At 37.5% G+C, this 19,708-nt stretch overlaps 1 protein-coding gene across 12 annotated transcripts in view; it reads right to left on the minus strand.

The window, feature by feature from the left end:
• The window catches only part of PKP4 (plakophilin 4), a 233,263-nt gene that overhangs the window by 106,241 nt on the left and 107,314 nt on the right, over positions 1–19,708 (minus strand). For all 12 annotated transcript variants that reach the window (XM_033231419.1, XM_033231422.1, XM_033231416.1 and 9 more), the window contains one exon: positions 7–119. In XM_033231419.1, coding sequence (XP_033087310.1) covers positions 7–119 — 113 coding nt within the window. The remainder of the gene's footprint in view (positions 1–6; positions 120–19,708) is intronic.

The following is a 19,708-nucleotide window of genomic DNA, read 5'->3' on the forward strand; positions in this document are numbered from 1 at the left end:
CTGTACCTGGTGCTGGCGATGCTTGGTGATTCTGCTCCAAGCCTACATCTTTCTAGCTGACTGGCAACAATCTGCCTTTCCACTTCCAGTTCTCGGGTGAGTCGTTGAAACTGAAGCTCCTGTGATTCAAGGAAATAAAAGGCATATAAGGCTCCGAAGTATGCTGCTCAGGCGGATATATGAAGTAATGCATGTCACAGGAAACACAGGAACGTACCCGTAACATACAGCTATGGTGTGGCTTTGTGAAATGCAATTTGTGGATGAAATAAATGACCTATTGATTCCTAGCTTTTTCAAATCTAAAGGCAATAGAATATCAGCCTTTGTTTGGCATAGAAAACATGTAGATCTTTATTTGCCTTTTCTGATTTTGGTTCTAACTGAAGTCTTTAAACAGTACTTCTGCTATAGAGCCTTATTAAAGTTAAGGCTTCCAGAGACCTTACTTAATGTATCTACATCAGAGGCACAGCAAACAATGGCTAGTTTTTATATTTCTCATACTATATGTCAGCATAGTTTAAAAAATGTAAATCCCCATGATCAGAATCACTTTACCATGTTTGATATATAGTCTTTTAATGAATTAAAAAAAAATGATTCCAATGCCACAGAAAAAGTCTTGCTATATTTATCTATAATAAAACCAACAAAAATTTGCTGTGTCCAAAAGCAATCATATGCCACCGTGCAAAGGGGGAGAAGGAACACAAGAAATGAAAAAGACTAAGCCATAACATGGAATTTAAAATTTATTCAAAAGCTGGAAGAGTGTCTACAGAAATTATATTCTTCAATCTACATTGCAAAGTGAAGGCAAACAAGTTCTATGAAAGGAGAGGATGTTTTAACTTTATTTGTATTTCTCTCATTGCTAGCTTGATGGGATTTTAATAAGTAGAAAACATGTCATGTTATAAAATATCTAAAGATCAAGTATATTCCAAAGGTTTTAAGCCACAAATAGCATCTCAAGCTCCCCTGTGCCATCTCCTCACAAGTCTACTCAAAGCAAATGCTGAACTGTAAGTAGTTTAATTTGATGACTGCTAGTTCAAAATACCAGACATATGAGTATTAAATCTAGAAACTATTCAGAAATAAAACGACCTAAAAATATTATTTATGATTATATGTATACGTTTGCCATTAAAAATTTTAATTGAAAAGTACATGAACTCCCTGTGAAATCAGGCAAACATGTAATTGCTTGACAGCACTGGCTCTGCAAATTCCACAAGCTATTCCTAGAATAATTTTTAAGAAACAGTCCCTAAACTCCTTACCACCTTCTGATACTGCAAATCCTTTCCTAATGATCCCAGTTGGTGTGGGCGTATTGGACAGGGCCTAGAAGAATAATAGCTGGCTCAATAATGCTGTACAATATGATCATAATCGGTATGTGGGACAATGCTTGCCTCTGCCTACCAATTCTTAGGCTCTTAATAAATGTTCAGTAACAAAAGACTAGATAGACATAAATTGTTCAGAATTCAGTACAAGGCTAAGATCCAATTTGAAAATACTATTATGCTTAACTCACACTTACTCTTTCTTTGCTCTGTAACAGTATCTTTTTTTTTTTTTGTGATAGATTTCCATTCGTTCACTTCTTTTACTCACTTGTTATTATATGCATCTTTTCCCACAAGACTGCCTAGTTCTATCATGCTGGCCAGGAAAGGACTACTCGGGAATCCCAAAATGTTCCCCAAGCCATCACATTACCTTCGTCCTCTGAGTTCAGTGGCTACTAGGGATTGGGAGCTGGAGTATTGTCCTCATTTTGAGATGGCCAAAAGTTACCATATCAGGTATAGTATGAAGATACATTGCAAATAAGAACAAAGAAAAAAAATTCCATTCATAGAAAAAAATTCCACTGTACAGGAATGAATTTTTATCATGTCTGTGGCTGCCTATGACCTTGTAAACAACCTTTCAAGGAAATGGTTGGGAAAGTTCCTGCTTGAAGGCAGAAGTTGGAATTTCCCATATTTCCTTCCCTCAAAAGCACAGACAGGTGACTTTGGCTCTGCCAAGAAGGTACACTCATGCCAGACTGTGATGCAGGTGCTGACAGAGACTCTGACTCCAGTAAAAAGGACACTCATTTTCTCTATTGCCTTCTTGCTGTGCTTCCTGCATTAGTTCTCAAGGTCAAGTTCCTGACATAGAAACAACCTCCACACACAACTCTGTGTGTTTGGTGGCTATAACAATAGTTTCTTTATCTGATCAACTTTGTGGCACAAATTTGGACACCGTTCCTGGAATCTTAGTCTCAAGTCTTGTTCTCCAGTACTTGTAACAAGTGTAGGAATTCACTAATAATCCCTTAATGAATTACTTTTCTGTTTAATTAGCCATGTCAGTGTCTGTATCTTACAACCAGAAACTTTGATCGACGCATCCACAGAAACAATTCACAGTTGTTGAGTTGCTAGGAAAGCCTATACACACATGATGTAGCTATACGTTTTATTTAAAAGTAGGGCAATTCCTTTAACATTCTTATGGACTAAGTCCACATTATATCCCTACTGGCGCAGAGCCCATAATATTGAACATCACTTTTATCAAAATCATTCAACCTATTATGTGCCCACAACTTCTCACAAGTAGGACTTCATCAAAGTGCCAAAAGCAGACTATCAAGAAGCTATAAAGTAGTGAATCTGTAAAAGTTTCTTAACACCTGTGAATGTTTACAAACAAAAAATATGCTTTCTTGTAAAATTATTACTATTATTCCTACGGAATACAAGTTGAACACACACACATGTGAATGGCACCAAGATGTATGAGTGGGATATCAATATTTGACAATTCAGTCTCTACTGGGTTCTTAGACTGACTGATGAGGAGGAGGACAGCATTATGCAGTCATATGAAAACACATCTAATAATTTCCAAAATAACACTCACTAAGATGATGATGCAGAGACATCATCTATGAAGTTAAATTCTTGTATTTTATCCTCTAAACAAAAAATGTGAAGACTGGTTCTTAAATCAGTATCCCAAACTGGGAATCTAAATTATAGGGCAAGCTTATATTTGTTCTTTCGTGAGAAGACAAAAGTTAATGTTAAAAACATTTGTCAGTGATTTAGTGTATGAAAATTTCCTCGTAGAGCCTAGCAAACAAAACCACACATGACTTTAGAAAGTCAAGGCTACTAATATGCTTTAAAAATGGAATCTGTTCACATGTGTTACAAAGCTTGTCTTTTATATTTACTTCCTTCCTCTCAAATAAGAATACTGATAAATATTCTTTGAGAGAAAGTTAAGGAAATAGATGAAAATAAAGCAGCACTTTCAGATGAGCCATATTTGGTAGACAGAGCTACACTGCCCATGGAAGCCCACCGAAGGGTTGGCTGCCCCATCTGCCAGCAGGTAGCCTGTGGTCATCAGCTCCTTCAGGGGTGTCTTGGCTGCAGAGAGCCACTTGCATTCAGGCACTGATCAAGGTAAGAAAATAAAGACCAGGCCCAGATTTGCTCCCTTTGGCCTTGGCCAAGGCTTTGTCAGCCTGATTTGGAATTCTCCCTTGCCTAATCCTGCTTTCGCGTCCCCTCTCCTCCACAGGTGTTGATCCCTGACAAATATTCTGCATGTAAAACTCCACGTCAGTGAGAACCCAACCTGAAACAGTCTTTTTTTTTTTTTTTTTGCCTTCCATTTCTATAATGATAGATTTCTCTCTCCCAATTTAAGAATATTGTGACACTTCAAAAATACAGAAAATTATAGACAATAACACAATAAACTTCTGTGAATCTGACCAAGCTATAGCAAACTTTAATATTTTGCTACATTTGCGTCAGATGTCTTGTGAAGTAAAATATTACAATTTTATTTTAAAATACAATGAAATCCTGGGTTTCTCTTTCCTACATCCCATTCTTCTCCTTTCTTCCCTCCCTAGAAGGAATCATTACCCTAAATTTGGTGCTTAATATTCACATGAGTATTTTATATTACTACTACACATATACATATTTACAGAGCCATAAATGGCAACAGATATAGCATTGTTTTATACGTGCACACAATTTATGCCATTGGTATGTTGTACAGGTTTTGCAGATTGCTTTTACTGCAACATGATTTTGAGATTTATTAACATCAATACATGTAGATCTAGCTAATCTATTTTCACTTCTCAATAGTATTCCATTGCATAGCTATCAATGTCTTTATATGTTCTCATCATGAACCTTGGGTTGTTCCCAATTTTATGTTATCATAAACATTCTGTAAAATAATCTTTCTTGTATAAACCACCTTGTGCACCTGAATCATACTTCTCCAGAGTAAAGAGACCTAGAAGTGGAATTGCTTGGTCGAAAGATACACACATCTTCAGTTTTGCTTGATAATGATTGTCAGGTTACTTTTCAAAGTAGTAGTACTAATTTACATTCCAGCCAGTAATAAATGAGAGTTTCAGCTTCTCCACATTCTTACTGACATCAATTGGTATTCTGGGCCTTAAATTTCTCTTTTCTTTGGTCGTCTGATAGGCATGGAATGCTATTTTGCTTGTGTTTTATTTTGTATTTCCCTGATAACAAACACCTTTTTCCTATGTTTATCGACCAATTTAAGTTTCTGAATCTCATAGGTATCATAACTATCAGGGAAAATGTCTTCCTCCTGCCAGCACCCAGACCTGTCCTCTTCTGTGGGACAGATTTCTTACCAGTTTTAGCCAATGTTGTAGTTTTGGCAAGTTCTAGCTTTGGGCAAAGGATCTAATTTGAACCTTCACCTTAGGCCTCCTCAAATGCCTTTGGCATGGAGCTGTCAAATGGCATGCTCAAGATGACCTAGATTTGCCAGATATCTTCAGGGTAAAAGCCAGGTTTATTGCTTAGGATTCTCATTTGCATTTTGCTTTTAGTTTTTGTGAACTATTTCTTTTCTTTCTAGCTTAGCCTTGCTTTAAAAAAAAATCCAATATTTTATTGAGTATGTTTAGTTTCTTTCAGGAGAAAGACTGGTTAGAATACTGAATCTACAGTATAGCTCTTTCATATTTTCTCTTAATTTCTTCAAGCTGTAGTCAGGGAGAATTTCTCAGCACTGCCTTCAATTCACTATTTCTCTATGTGTCCTGTTGTCCTGTTTATGGTTTATCTCATCTACTTAACTTTTTTTCCAAAGACAGCATTTTCCATTTCTGAGACTTCTTATTAGTTCTTTTTCATGTCTGTTCCTGCATGGTCATTGGGTATGAAATCTCTATCTTTCTTCTTTTGTTTTCCCTTCTTGTTTAGGTTGACTTTTACTTCAACTCCCAAGTTACTCAGTTCTAAATAAGGCTTTAAAATTGTTGATTACTGTGTTTCTTTCAAATAGAAATACTAGGATACTGCACATCTAGTCACAAGGGTACCGTCTTCCTTCTGGTTTTCAGAAACCCCAGGTAGCTTTCAGAATTAGGTCTCTGCACTCCCGCTCCTTTGATAAGCAGGAAGAGCTCCACTCTTGTTCAAGGCTCAGTCCCTTGAACCATTTTCACTTAACAGTGAAAGCAGGTCATACTTCATCCTCCTGTGGCCTCCTAGTCTCTTACCCTCATTAAGTTCTCACTGATGGCCATAGTGACATATCTCCTGACCCTTTCCAACTGTGCCCTGTGGAAGCCTCATTCCAGTTTACAAACTCTCTATTTACAAACTCTTTATCTTTTAATCAGAATGTTCTCCACCTCTGAGTTACTAAGAATACTCTCCCCTTCCAGGCTTTAATTGAAATGTAGTTCTTCCTTGAAAATACTGCATTTTCCTACAACCCTCTCTGGTGAAGACTATGAATTCCTCCACACCCCAAACCCGAGGTGCCTGGAAGAGGGCAGAGGAGAGATGGTGTGCTCCTGGCTCCTTACTACCTCTAATTATTAGCATAAAGTGGTTCATAATATTCTTCGCTGTCAGTATATGTTATATAATTGTTCTCATTGTCAGTAGGATCCGCAGTCATATCCCCCTTACATTCTTGATATTAGTAAATCATGTTTTCCTTTTCTTCCTAATCAGTAAAAACCATTATGCTTCCAAAATATGTGCAAAAGCTCATTGTCTTTTGAGCCTCCAGCCATCTAGCTCAGTTGTCAATTTGCATCATTATGTGGATTTACTTCAAGTTAGTCCAGCTGACTAATTCAGGAGTAGCTGCAATAGCTACTACAACTATAATGACGACAATTAAGAAACAGTAAGAAACAGCAGTAGGCGCTCATTTCAGACCATCAGCTTGACAACTCAACTCCTGCCCCCCCATTCACACTAATCCTCAGTTCTCTTCCAGGTTTAGTGGAGGGACTGTCCCTTTCTCATCCAAGGCTGGTCTCTGCATGCTCTCCTGCCTCCTCCAGAATCTTGCTTCTCTCTGGAATCCTCCATGTTTCATTTAGTCTAACGCTCAAGTTTTTCTCATCTGAGAATATACCTTCTTGATTATAGGACTCCTCAGTCTGTTTCTTTCTCTTCTGACCTATATTATCTCTTTCATTGAGTATTTTCTTTAAAATGACTCCTATTTAAGACAGTATCATTCCAGGCATTGAAGTCATTGAAATCCTGGTTTCCAATGCTTGTATATTTTTCTTAATATAAAATATAGTAATTTTTAGAAATGTTCATCTGTTTGACAAAAATCATCTCATGCTAGCAGTGTAACACACCAAGAGACAACATACCTTTCCATGACTATATATCTCAGCAGGAAAGTACTTAGTTCCAGATATATTGAAAGAAGAAAACAGATGGTCGTTATGTGATGGAATTACTGGTTAAGCAAGCAAGCATTGTTATTTTATCTGTTAAAAATCTTTGAAAAAAATCTACTTTCTGCCTTAGTGTACTGAGAGTTTTATATCACTGAAATACTAATTACCACTGACTAGCTTTTTAAGATAGAGGGGATTGGGCAGGATTATGTCCTGTACCCAGGACATGCTATAGCATTTCTCCCCATTTCCCACATCGAAAAGATGAGTCAATTATGGTCATGATCATATCTTTGGGCCAAGTTTAGGAAACTATATTAAAAACAAATATTTAAGAACTACTAAGAAATCCCCCAAAACATCCTAAATATCGTCCTGTAACCTAGGCTGGTGCAAAAACCAAAGCAGTCATATTTACAAAGGTCCCTGAATTTCTCATCCTTAAGACAACCAGCAAATTCAACAGAGGTAATCAAATGTCCTGACCATCTACTACAATTTACTTAATAACTGATAGACCATTATTATCTACTTGGTAATCCCTAAATCAATGTATTATTAATTATAGAAATGCTGGGCATACGATGTCAGTCACCATTGTACTGGCTACCTTCCTTTGTTAAAAGGAAATTAAAAATCAAAGATGAATAACATTATGTTTCTCAAACTGAGAACACCAGCGTCCCACAGGATGTTAACAGATACTCCCTTCAAGGAAGGGTTCCGAGTCAAGCAGATTCGGGAAATGCTGCCCAGGAGACTCTAAATCTTGGAAAGTCACAGCAACCCTACCATATTAAAAGTTCTGAGAAGTCTACCAGCAGGAAGTCAGCTTACCTTTGTTTAACCCAGCACTTCTTTGATTTATTGAACACTAAGCACACTTTTTCTTTTGCAAAGAACAACTATTAACATCTCAAGGAACTATCATTTTGAGAACACAACTTACAAAACACTGAAAAAAAAGTTTATTTGTTGTATTTAGGGAAGGCTGAATTAAGAGGTACTATACTATATTCTACATTTAAAATATTTTTTAGAAATTGGAAAACAAAATTTTAATCACTTTTGTCAAGACTGAATACTTACATAGGGAAGGGCACTACAAAGGGTTAGCCTTCAAATGGAAACTGCTGACGTTGCATCAATTTGAAGACATGAAGGATATACATTATTAGGACAGCTCTGCGGGATTTGTTGCCCTAGGCTATGCCCATCGTCTGTTACATTGAGATCTCAGGATCAAAGAAAAGTGCAACATACAGCTACCCACCTAATTTCTTGCCTTACTAGCTAATATTCTAATAGGAGATGAACAATATTAAGATCATTGTTGTTTTATCCTACCACCAAAACAGGAATAAACCAAGTTCTAGTTGACATCTTTCCTTCAGTTTTAATGAAGCAGATTGAAAATAGTAAAGTTTATCAGATGTTTGAAGTTTATATTCTAAGACTCAGGCTCTTATCTGTAAACTTAGCTCCTCTATTAGGAAACCAAAATAAAGGAGGAGAGGTTTGGGGGTACATTAAATATACACAAGAAAAGCTTTTTACTAAAAACCATGTGTGGATGAGAACTTCAAAGAAAACAGAGTCCCATGCTTTTCCTACGTACCCACCACATGGATGGCTTTTTTTTTGGAGACAGATTCTCACTCTGTCGCCCATGCTGGAGTGCAGAGGCATGATCACTGCAACCTCTGCCTCTGCGGTTCAAGCGATTCTTGTGCCTCAGCCTCCTGAGTAGTTGGGATTACAGGTATGTGCCACCAAGTCTGGCTAATTTTTGTATTTTTAGTAGAGATGGGGTTTCACTATGTTGGCTAGGCTAGTCCTGAACTCCAGACCTCAGGTGATCCACCTGCCTCGGCCTCCCAAAGTGCTGGAATTACAGGTGCGAGCCAATGGCTTCTTAAAAGACTGTCTACTCAACAGTGACTCACTATGTAACTTGCCGTTGGCTTTTCAGCCTCTCACTTGACAATATGACCATCACACGGGTCCATGTATAGTGGTGATGTCCAAATTCACTATCTTTAATCGAATTTTCAGTGGTCTGCTATGTAGCTACATTTAAATGATGGATGAGCCATGGCCTTAACCAGACACACCTCTCTCCTCTCCCATACTTTCCCACCTACTGTGTTTTCTGTTTCTGCATGGAGTAGTTCTCAAAGTGTGGTCCCTGAACCAGCAACATCAGCACCACCTGGGAACTTCTTAAAGTCAGAGGGGTGGGGTTCAGAAACCTGTGTGTTTTTTTTTCTTTCGGAGATGGAGTTTTGCTCTTGTTGTCCAGGCTGCAGTGCAATGGTATGATCTCGGCTCACTGTAACCTCTGCCTCCTGGGTTCAAGCAATTCTCCTGTCTCAGCTTCCCAAGTAGCTGGGATTACAGGTGTGTGCCACCACACCCAGATATTTTTTTTGTATTTTTAGTAGAGAAGGGGTTTCGCCATGTTGGCCAGGCAGGTCTTGGACTCCTTAGGTGATCCGCTGCCTGGGCCTCCCAAGGAGCTGGGATTACAGGCGTAAGCCACGATGCCCAGCCAGAAACCTGTTTAAACAAGTCCTCCAGCAGATTCTCATGCACACGGAAGGTTGAAAACCACTGTTCTAATGGAACCACCATTTCTCTTTCATTCAGGCTCAAACTATAAGTGTTCTCATCTTTTTGTCATTTCCTCCCTTTACCTTGTTCCCATTCTTTGCACATTAAGTGATTTCCCAAATCCTGTCAGTTCACATCTTTATCATAGGCAGAATCCATTTCCTTCCTCACTATTCCTTCAGGTTCACATTAATTTAGACTATTGCAGAAACTCCTCATTAAGTTTTCTCCCTGCCATGGTGGTATGGGGTCCTGCTTCCACTACTTACATTTTTTCCTGATATATTTGCCAAAGTTCAATACTACTCACCAATAATGTCTATGTTTTAAAAAAGGTTTACTGGGCTCTAGGCTCTACGCTAAGTGCCAAGTATTTCTTCATGAACACCACATAATCAGTCTGTGAGGGAGTCAGAGTCAGCCTCATTTCATAGAGAACTGACTTGCCTATGGTCATTCAAAACCAAGATTTAAAATCACCTCAATCTGTCTTAACCCCATGGTGTTAACGACTGCACACCATGCTCTACCCAACCCAACCCATAAAACCACTTATAAAAAGCCAACTCAGCCTTGTTTTAACACACTCTGTATAGTCTGGCCCCCAAATATCTTTTTGTGGTCTCCCATCACTTCCCTTCACATACCTACACAGAATTATTTGTGGTTTCCTATACACACCACTCAAGGCTTTTCCTCATTTGTTCCATCCACTTGAAACACCCTCCCATAAACACCTACAGTTCTTTATCCAGCCCTTGGGTATAGTGCTCTGTGACATCTTCTCACTTTACGAAACAGGACTCCTCTTAAAGAAGAGTGGAACCTGTATTTCATTCATCTTAGTATCTCTGCAGCTTTTTGCAACAACAACGACAACAACGACAACAACAACAACGACAACAAACCCAGAAAACCCTGGTAAGTAATTCAGGGTGATTTTATGACTTACTCCCTTATTACAGCCTCCCCTTCCTCCTTGATTTCTTGATCTCTCAGACATCACATGATACGTTATCAAAAAACCAGGGGTTTTCAGCCTTAGCATGCCACTTTTGAAAACTCATTGAACAGACTACTGACATTTAATTGTTGAACTGGGAATGCCATTTATTTTCATTTACTTTTTCTCCTAAAATGTAGAATGTATAGATAGGATGTATAGGTATGTGTGCTGCGTGTGTGTGTAGATATAAATAATTCTAGTTCAGTCTTGTAGTTGAGGTTTTATTATGTTTAAAATTCCTTCAATTTGGGAAAGCCCTAGTAGTCAAATAAATATTGAGGAAAAGAGATATCACAAGGAAAATGGAAGTTGGAGGAGTGTAAGCTGTAGTTGTCAAGGACAACCGTTGCTATCATTGTTCAACAAGGTAGTTATGTGGTAGAATTAATGTCAAAAACACCATGAGATTTTCTTTAAAATGTAATGTCTTGAATATTTGATTAGCTATTCCTTTAAACCTTAAGAAATTACGAAAACTAATAATGACTTAACACGAACAATTTGGGTTTTCACTGTGCATGTGTATATATACGGGTGTATATACATATGTATATACATACACACATATGTATATCAAAATTATTAAGACCAATGATGCATATCACCTAATGTTAGATGCTTATTTGGGGGTTAATTGACTATACAGTATATGACAATAATCCACATAAATCATTATTTGCTGAAATGGAAAACTAAAAAGAATAAATGACCAATTTTCTCCTTCCTCTACGTAGACTAGTTAATGAAAACACTGTAAAAAACATAAAAATGATAAGAGAAACAACAAGGCTAAACTTAACCTTCTATTCCTCAGTAGGGGTAATCAATTGCACTAGAGAATAGGAGGCTTATTTTAAAAACTACTAATTTAAGGTTTGGTTAGCAAGTTAATGAAATCTAATGGTAATGAAAACAAATACCACCTAATACAGGTAGATTTTTTTCTTAAGACTACACTAGGTTTACTTTTACAACTGTCCTTTCTGCTCTGCAGATATTCTGTGTCTTAATGTGTGTGTGTGGGTGGCAAGGGTACTAGAATTAGAAAACATATTTATTAGTTATGCCCTAGTCAATTAAATGGCTCCTTGGGAATGCTGGGTAGCTGGCTCAAGAGGTACAAGTGTTCAAAATCTTGTCTTAACTTTTTTCATGTTATCTGTATGGTTTCAATAATATCATCATTCCTTTAGAAACTTCCAGAAGTTATCGTGGGCTTCTTGGGAAAGAAGGTTAAGAAAGATCAATCTATTATCGATAACCATAAGCCATATCTAACCTATAAGGAACATTAAAGCTGTAGAAGAGCTCAGGCACATCCAGCTACAGGCTGAGTCCAACCTCAGTGCATATATGCATCCAGAATAAAGCCCATTTCAGTCTTTGGGTCCACGAGTGCTCTGTTCCTTGTGCTTCCATATTTGATGTCCCTGTCTTTCTCTGACTCTCCTGCTTTCTCCCCTATCATTTGGCTCCTTCCAGCTAAATATAAAAGCAATTTTACTTTTTCTTACCCTTATTGAATATCTGCATACTCCCTATTTACCAACAACAACAAAAAAAGCAGGCAAGTAATGTTACTTTTCACTTGTGTTACATCTATAGGGCAGTCAACAGTCAACAGAAAAGGAAAAAAAAGAAAAAGGGAAAAAGAAGTTCCAGATTTGAATATATACTTTGTTCAGACTAATTTATTTGACCAAAAGAATCTTTAAATTGCCATATTGAGAATTCTTTTTCTCTTGCATAAAATACATCCTCACTTATGAAGAAATCTATTTGCTTATGTTTGGAAAGGGCACAATTTAATATCAAATGTCTACCTTTCCTTTTAAGTCATAACAAAAATAATAATATCGAGCAGTACTGAATGGATGCCAATTGTGGGTCAGGCACTCTATTTATATTTTCTCTAATCCTTAAAAAGCCCAGCAGAGTTTTGAGTTAAGCAATCCTAAAATGGGAGGGGCAAAGTAAATGATTTGCTCAAGGTCACATGAATTAGTAAGTGAAGAGTTGGACTGAAATTCTAAATTCTTGCTCTTTCCATTATAGGAAGCTGAAAAATTAAGGTTGTGTCATTTTCTGTTGCTGAAGGTTATATTTAGAACTGTACTTGACTTTATTACTTCAAAACTTTCTTCTCAAATCAAATAAAACCCCGTAATTTAATAAGAATTAAAGAGCCAGATGCAAGTATACATGGGAACTTAACTAATGACAAAGGGGAAATTTCATTCAATGGGAAAAGTACTGCTGTTGTTAAGTAGAGAAAACAAAGCTAGATTACTACCTCAAACTGTACACACACATGTATACACACATAAACACAAGTTCCATAATTAATATAGAAAACAAAAACAAAATGACCTAGGAAAATGTTTTTATAATCTTAAGATGATAGAAATCTTAAATAAGGCAAAAAAAAAAAAAAAAAATCCAAAACCATAAGGGAAAAGACAGGCATATTTAACTATACAACAATAAAACTTTGGCTGGGCGCAGTGGCTCATTCCTGTAATCCCAGCACTTTGGGAGGCTGAGGTGGGCAGATCACCTGAGCTCAGGAGTTCAAGAACAGCCTGGCCAGCAAGGTGAAACCCCATCTCTACTAAAAACAAAAAATAGCCAGGAGTGGTAGCTTGCGCCTGTGATCCCGGTTACTCAGGAGGCTGAGGCAGGAGAACTGCTTGAATCCGGGAGGCAGAGGTTGCAGTGAGCTGAGGTCCTGCCACTGTACTCCAGCCTGGGCGACGGAGCGAGACTCCGTCTCAATAAACAAACAAACAAATAAACAAAACAAAACTTTGTACTCAGATCACATAAAGTTAAAAGATGAGCAAGAGAGAGAAATATTTGTAACACATAACCTATAATGGATCAATAAAATGTTATGCACAATTTTTTAAACATGTAAAAATAGTCAAGGAATATCAGCAAGCAAGTCTCCTAAGATGAAATGTAAATGCTAACTAAAATATTGAAAAAACTGCTCAATTTCATTAGTAAGGAGAAAGAAAATCAAATAACAATGACATGTCATTTTTAATCATATTGGCAAACATTTAAAAAAGTAGTAACAGCCAGGGCTGGTGAGGAACTGGAGGGAAATGGGCACTTGCACGTACGGTTCATGGGAGTGGGATTTGCCATAACCCTTTGAAGAAACAATCTAGTAATAACTATTAAAATTAAAAAGCCGTATTCCTCATTCTCTGTCATCCACTTGGAAATCTAGTCTACAGAAATAAAAGCAATGGTATGTATTAAACAGTAATTGCAGCATCATTTGAAACAATTTGAATGTCCATCCACATAGCAATATTGTAATAAATGATGCCATTTCCATTCTACAGCATACTATGTCCTTATTCAAAAGAATGAGTTGGACTTTTATCCATTGCTTCAGAAGGACGATTACATATGATTATGTTAAAAAGTCAACTGAAGAACTGAGTAAAACACAACAAAATTTAAAAACCCAAAGGCTACATAGGTTTGTTTGAACAGACACAGCTGTGAATGAGACACAGCAGATCAGTACGATTGGTCACCTCAGAGGGGTGGTACTGAGAAAGAACAGAGAAATTATCTCCACTTTTATATTATCTCTTTTAATTGTATCACTTGTTACAACACAATTTCTGTAATTAAAATTGAATTCAGAAAATTAAGCAGAAAGAAGAGACACAAAGTATTATTTGCATACACCAGGACAAACCTGTTGAGGAAACTGTCAATTCCTCAAACACGGTATTCTGATTTAGTGGACAACTGATATTTCTGCTTTTCTGAAGCCATTAAAGTATGCTAACAGTGTTCAATAATATTCTAATAACCCATTATGGCCTATTCTAACAATTGGAAACAACACATCAGATTTGAAAGTACACAGCATTGGTGAGGCTATGAAGAAATGGTGTTGCAGGAATGTAAACTGGTACAAACTCTTGGTGGGGCAATTTAACAACATCTAAAAACAGGTAAATACTACATATCTACCTGTTGTCTCATTAGTTTCAATGCTGAGGTTTTGATATACTTGGAAAAGTACACAAAACTAACCAATCAAATAAAACTGGAAACAACCCAATAATCATCAAAATGAGAATAGCTAGATATATACATACATCTACATAATAGGATTCCACGCAATTGCTAGAAAGGATTGAAGTAAGTCCAAACGTGCTGATGCAGAATATCTTTAAGAAAGATTATGCAGGAAAATAAAGCCAGGCAGTTGTTTTTAAAAAGACATCTATGCTAAAATATGCAGAAATAAATTTTTTCTTGATGTATCCTCAAAAAACTCAATTTTAGAGGAAATTTTAACCTTTGGGAAATGGGACTGGATGCCTGTAGGGTGGCTTACTTTTTATTTTATACTTCTGAGTATTTAATTCCTTTTACCTTGGGCATTTATTTTTGTGATTAATTTTTGTAAATAAAATAGAGTAAGAGTTGTTTGCTTATGTAAAACCACACTACGACCCCAATTTTTACTAATGCTAAATGTTCCAATTCTGACCTATCAAAGAAAATGTTTTAAGACTTAACTTTCATGAGGGGCATGAAATATATAACATCTTAAATATATATGCTGTAAAATGAACTGTTTGCTTTAATAGATTCTACCGTATGTATTTCTCTGGAAACTCCACAGGATTTAATAAAGAACTAGTATCTTTAGAATGATGCTTTTTGGCTTACTCTATGGTTTTAATTAATTTCTTCCATAAACTGCTAACCAGTAAGGAAGGAAAGAGTAACTGATAATCAATTGTAATCTTGTATCTACCTAATCTTTCTTACAAATTTTATATAAATATGCTTTGAAAATAAAACATGCAAGAGGACCCAATTAACTTTAAATTTGAATTATGTCAGGGCTGAATCACTTAGATACCATGTATCATATGGTAAATTTTTCAATTGATAAACAAATAGTTTGAAAGGGTAATCTTTCTTTTGTAATATATAATTTTGATTAGGTATTCAAAGTAGACATGATGTTTTAAGTAGCTGATGATATATGTGTATATTTTTACCGTGGCAAAATATATGCTAACAAAATGTAATATTTTAACCATTTTTAAGTGTACAGGGCTATAAGTATATTCACATTGTTGTGCAACCATCACCATCATCCATCTCCAGAACTTTCTCATAATCCCAAACTGAAAAAACAACTCCCAGTTACCCCTTTTACCCAGCCTCTAGCAACTACCATTGTGCTTCTGTCTCTATGAATTCGACTACTCTAGGCATCTTGTATAAATGAAATTACTTACATACCATTTGTCTTTTTGTGACTGGCATGATCTCACTTAGCATAATGTCCTCAAGGTTTACAGAATTTACTTCCTTTTTACGGATAAATATTCCATTGCAATATATATGCCACATTTTGTTTATCCATTCATCTGTCAATGAATTGTCAATAGAAACAACTTGTCAATAAAAACTTGGGTTATTTTTATGTATTTTTTAAAAATCCCAAAAGTCTATACAAAACTTAAGCCAAATTCTGCAACAAAACATATCTTAAAATTCACACTTCTATTTTCTCCTCTCCTGGCTTCTTTTCCTGTCAGGAAACTATTAACATTCACAAAATTCAATAGTGAAAGGTCTTATCTCCCAGGATGAAAACAGTACTATGACTTTTTCTTCTGTAATTTAAATGGTTGACTTGATTATAAGAACACTTGGACACAGGGCAAGGAGCATCACACCCCAGGGCCTGTTGGGGGTGGGGGACTGGGGGAGGGATTGCATTGGGAGAAATATCTAATGTAGATGACGAGTTGATGGGTGCAGTGAACCAACATGTCACATGTATACCTATGTAACAAACCTGCAGGTTGGGTACATGTACCCTAGAACTTAAAGTATAATTAAAAAAAAAAAAAAAAGACTTGATTGATTATACATTCATTTGTTTAAATACTGTGGTGGGTAGAGAGAAAGAGGGAAAGGCAGAGGCAACACCAGTGCCTGCACTCCACAGTCACAACAAAGTGCAACAAGCACTCATGTAACCCAGGAAGTCGGCCTGGGGCTACAGAGCAGAGGTGGTCTAAATCTGACATGCAGTTTCTCCTTAAGGAGGTAGGGGAATTGGATTAAAACATTCAAGCTGAAGGGTCAAAACAAATCCCTGTTTTAAGATGTCAAAGAAAAGTAGGCACCTAGAAGTGAACATGAACAAACTGCATGGTGCTGATGAGACCACAGAGCTTGGCATCCATTCCCCATTGGTTCAACCAAGCAACACCATCTGCCTTGCCGGCTGCTGGAATGATCAAAAGACCTAAGGTGTGAGAGAGCTTTAACGTGCTTTCGGGCCCCATACAGAACTTCTCATCACAGATTTTTGTTCTAATATCCTAGAGCAGCAGTAGGCAAACTTTTTCTAGAAAAGGCCAGATATACGGTAAATATTTTAGGCTTTGTGGGCCATAGCATAGGTCTCTGTCACAACTGCTCACCTTTGACCTGGGATTGCAAAAGCAGCCATAAACATAAATGAAGAGTGTGGTTGTGTTCCAATAAGATTTTATAATATATATGGAAACTGAAATTTGATTTCATCTAATCTTCAGGTGTCATCAAATATTGTGCCTTTGATTATTTTTTAACCATTAAAAATTGTATAAAACATTCTTTTTTTTTTTTTTTTTTTTTTTTTTGAGACGGAGTCTCGCTCTGCCGCCCAGGCTGGAGTGCAATGGCCGGGTCTCAGCTCACTGCAAGCTCCGCCTCCTGGGTTTACGCCATTCTCCTGCCTCAGCCTCCCAAGCAGCTGGGACTACAGGCGCCCGCCATGTCGCCCGGCTAGTTTTTTGTATTTTTTAGTAGAGACGGGGTTTCACCATGTTAGCCAGGATGGTCTCGATCTCCTGACCTCGTGATCCGCCCGTCTCGGCCTCCCAAAGTGCTGGGATTACAGGCTTGAGCCACCGCGCCCGGCCAAAAATTGTATAAAACATTCTTAGCTTGCAGGCTATAAAGAACAGGCAAGGGCCAGATTCGGCCAGTGGGCCACGTGTCCTGTAGTTTAAAAACTTGTAAGCCTCTTTAAAGGCATACGATTTGACAAAGATTAGAACAAATATGGAAGGATTACAGGATTTTGGTATCAACTTGAATCTGACACTAGGCTCTGTCACTTACTAGCTATTATATAATATTAGACAAGTCACTTTAACATCTGTAAACCCGTTTAATCACCTGTAAAATGGGAATAACAACCACATCAGAGGAGCTGGGTGTGAAGTACATGAACAAAATGCTAAATGTTGTTAGCTATTTTTTAGAGTCATGATAAAGTAAAAAATAAAACTTTATTTTTTTTTAATATACCATGTTCTTTCCTAAGAGGTTCACTTGCCAAAAATTTGGAAATATATTTTCAATTCCTAAGTATAGAAAAAAAATGAAGTAATTTCTGCCACAGACAGATGCCTTGGATTCCATTTTTACTAAGCTCTTAGCATTGTACAATGTTATTATGCCACTTAGTTAATAATTTACCTCTTTTATCTTCTGATCATATTCTGTTGTCAATAATCCTATTTTGTTCTCAATGTCGTTTTTTGTTCTTTCCTCTTAAACTTCATATACAGAAGATCCATTTTTTTTTTTTTTTTTACATAAAATCACAAGAAGGAAGCAGTGGCGGAAGCACCACTCATGACAAATGAGTGAGAAAAATAGTGGTTCCTTTTTGCTACAGCCATAATGCTCTATTTATTTAATTTCAAAGCAAGTAATTTACACAAATTAGGTACTCTCATAACCCTTACAAAATTAAAATGCATGATTTCTTTATATAGCCAGTCTGCAGACATCAAAATATCAATGCTGGCCAGGCATGGTGGCTCACGCCTGTAATCCTAGCACTTTGGGAGGCTGAGGCGGGCAGATCACTTGAGAGCAGGAGTTCAAGACCACCCTGGCCAACATGGTGAAACCCTGTCTCTAATAAAAATATAAAAATTAGCCAGGCGTGGTGGTGCATGACTGTAATCCCAGCTACTCGGGAGGCTGAGGCAGGAGAATCTCTTGAACCCAGGAGGTGGAGGTTGCAGTGAGCCAAGATCACACCACTGCACTCTAGCCTGGGAGAAAGAGTGAGACTCTATCTCAAAAAAAAAAAACCAAAAAAAAAAAAAAAAAAAAAAAGGAGTCCAGTACAGGGATGGTGGGTACATTTGTGTTGTTCTTTAATATTCAGATACTGATTTAAGGTAACCCAAAGTCTTAATTCAGTATTTCCCATCATATTACTCTTTTAAGAAATTCCTTTGTCAATTTTATGAAAATACTAAAAAACAAAAAAAACTCTTTGCCCTTGTTTTCTGAAACTACTCTGGGCAGTTTTCATGGTAACAAATCCCCACCTCCAGTTAATACACAGGAAAAGATCAAGTTTACTTCCATAACAGTCTTCTCTCCTTCCAGAAGCAGGAGCCAGAATTGCAAGATAATGCTACCTCTAAACCAAATGCTTGGTGTAAATCCTCCGCAGAGTGCCAAGTTAGGTCAGGGCTCCCGTGTAGGGCTTGAGGCTCCTGCAAACAGCAGCCAGCACGCTGGCCCATACCTCCCCAGGGATATCGTCAACCTTAATGCCTGGGACAGTGCCTGCCTGCCTCCCTGCAAGCATGTGTGTTAACAGGGTTAGAAGACTGGGTCCCTTTGGAAAGAAAGGACAACACAGTCTACCACCGAGACCCACAACCTTCTGAATTTATCAGCAAAGTGAATAAAGGGGCTATAGAAAGGATCACCTCTGGGCAAGCCATGGGTTGATCCCAATTCTCTTGGGCCTTATGGGGAAAAAAGTGGTTCTGTGAACAGGTCCAGGAACCATGAAGGAATCAACACTTCACTGGGCAATTTTTGCTCTTCACAAGAAATATCCTAGGATCCTTACAACTCAAACTGGAGTCTGAAATCTAAAAACAGACAAGGCCTTCCATTCATGAGAGTTTGCGGTTTCCCACAAAAGAGAACAAACTAACCCAACTTCCTACATAGCAGGCGAGACTTTTCTCTGAAGTACCACCAATGCAGCTGTGGTCAGCTTTTTCCAAAGTCCTCCCATTCACTCAGGAGGCAGTGGTTTCCAAAGGGAACCCTTCTACTGAAGCACTGACCCTGATCCTCCCTTACTCATTTTGCTTGGGGACCTCCTAAACTACTCAGAACTTCTACAGCCTGCAGTAGCACCCACGACACCTTCACCTTCTGTTTAGGTATTTCCATATTCAGCCTGACCATCGCATCACTCTCTGACAGTGCCCCGATTCCCCAGTCCTTCACTTCAGACA

Source organism: Trachypithecus francoisi, unplaced genomic scaffold (genome assembly GCF_009764315.1).
Source record: "Trachypithecus francoisi isolate TF-2019V2 unplaced genomic scaffold, Tfra_2.0 Lachesis_group13, whole genome shotgun sequence".
In the NCBI taxonomy this organism is placed as follows: domain Eukaryota; kingdom Metazoa; phylum Chordata; class Mammalia; order Primates; family Cercopithecidae; genus Trachypithecus; species Trachypithecus francoisi.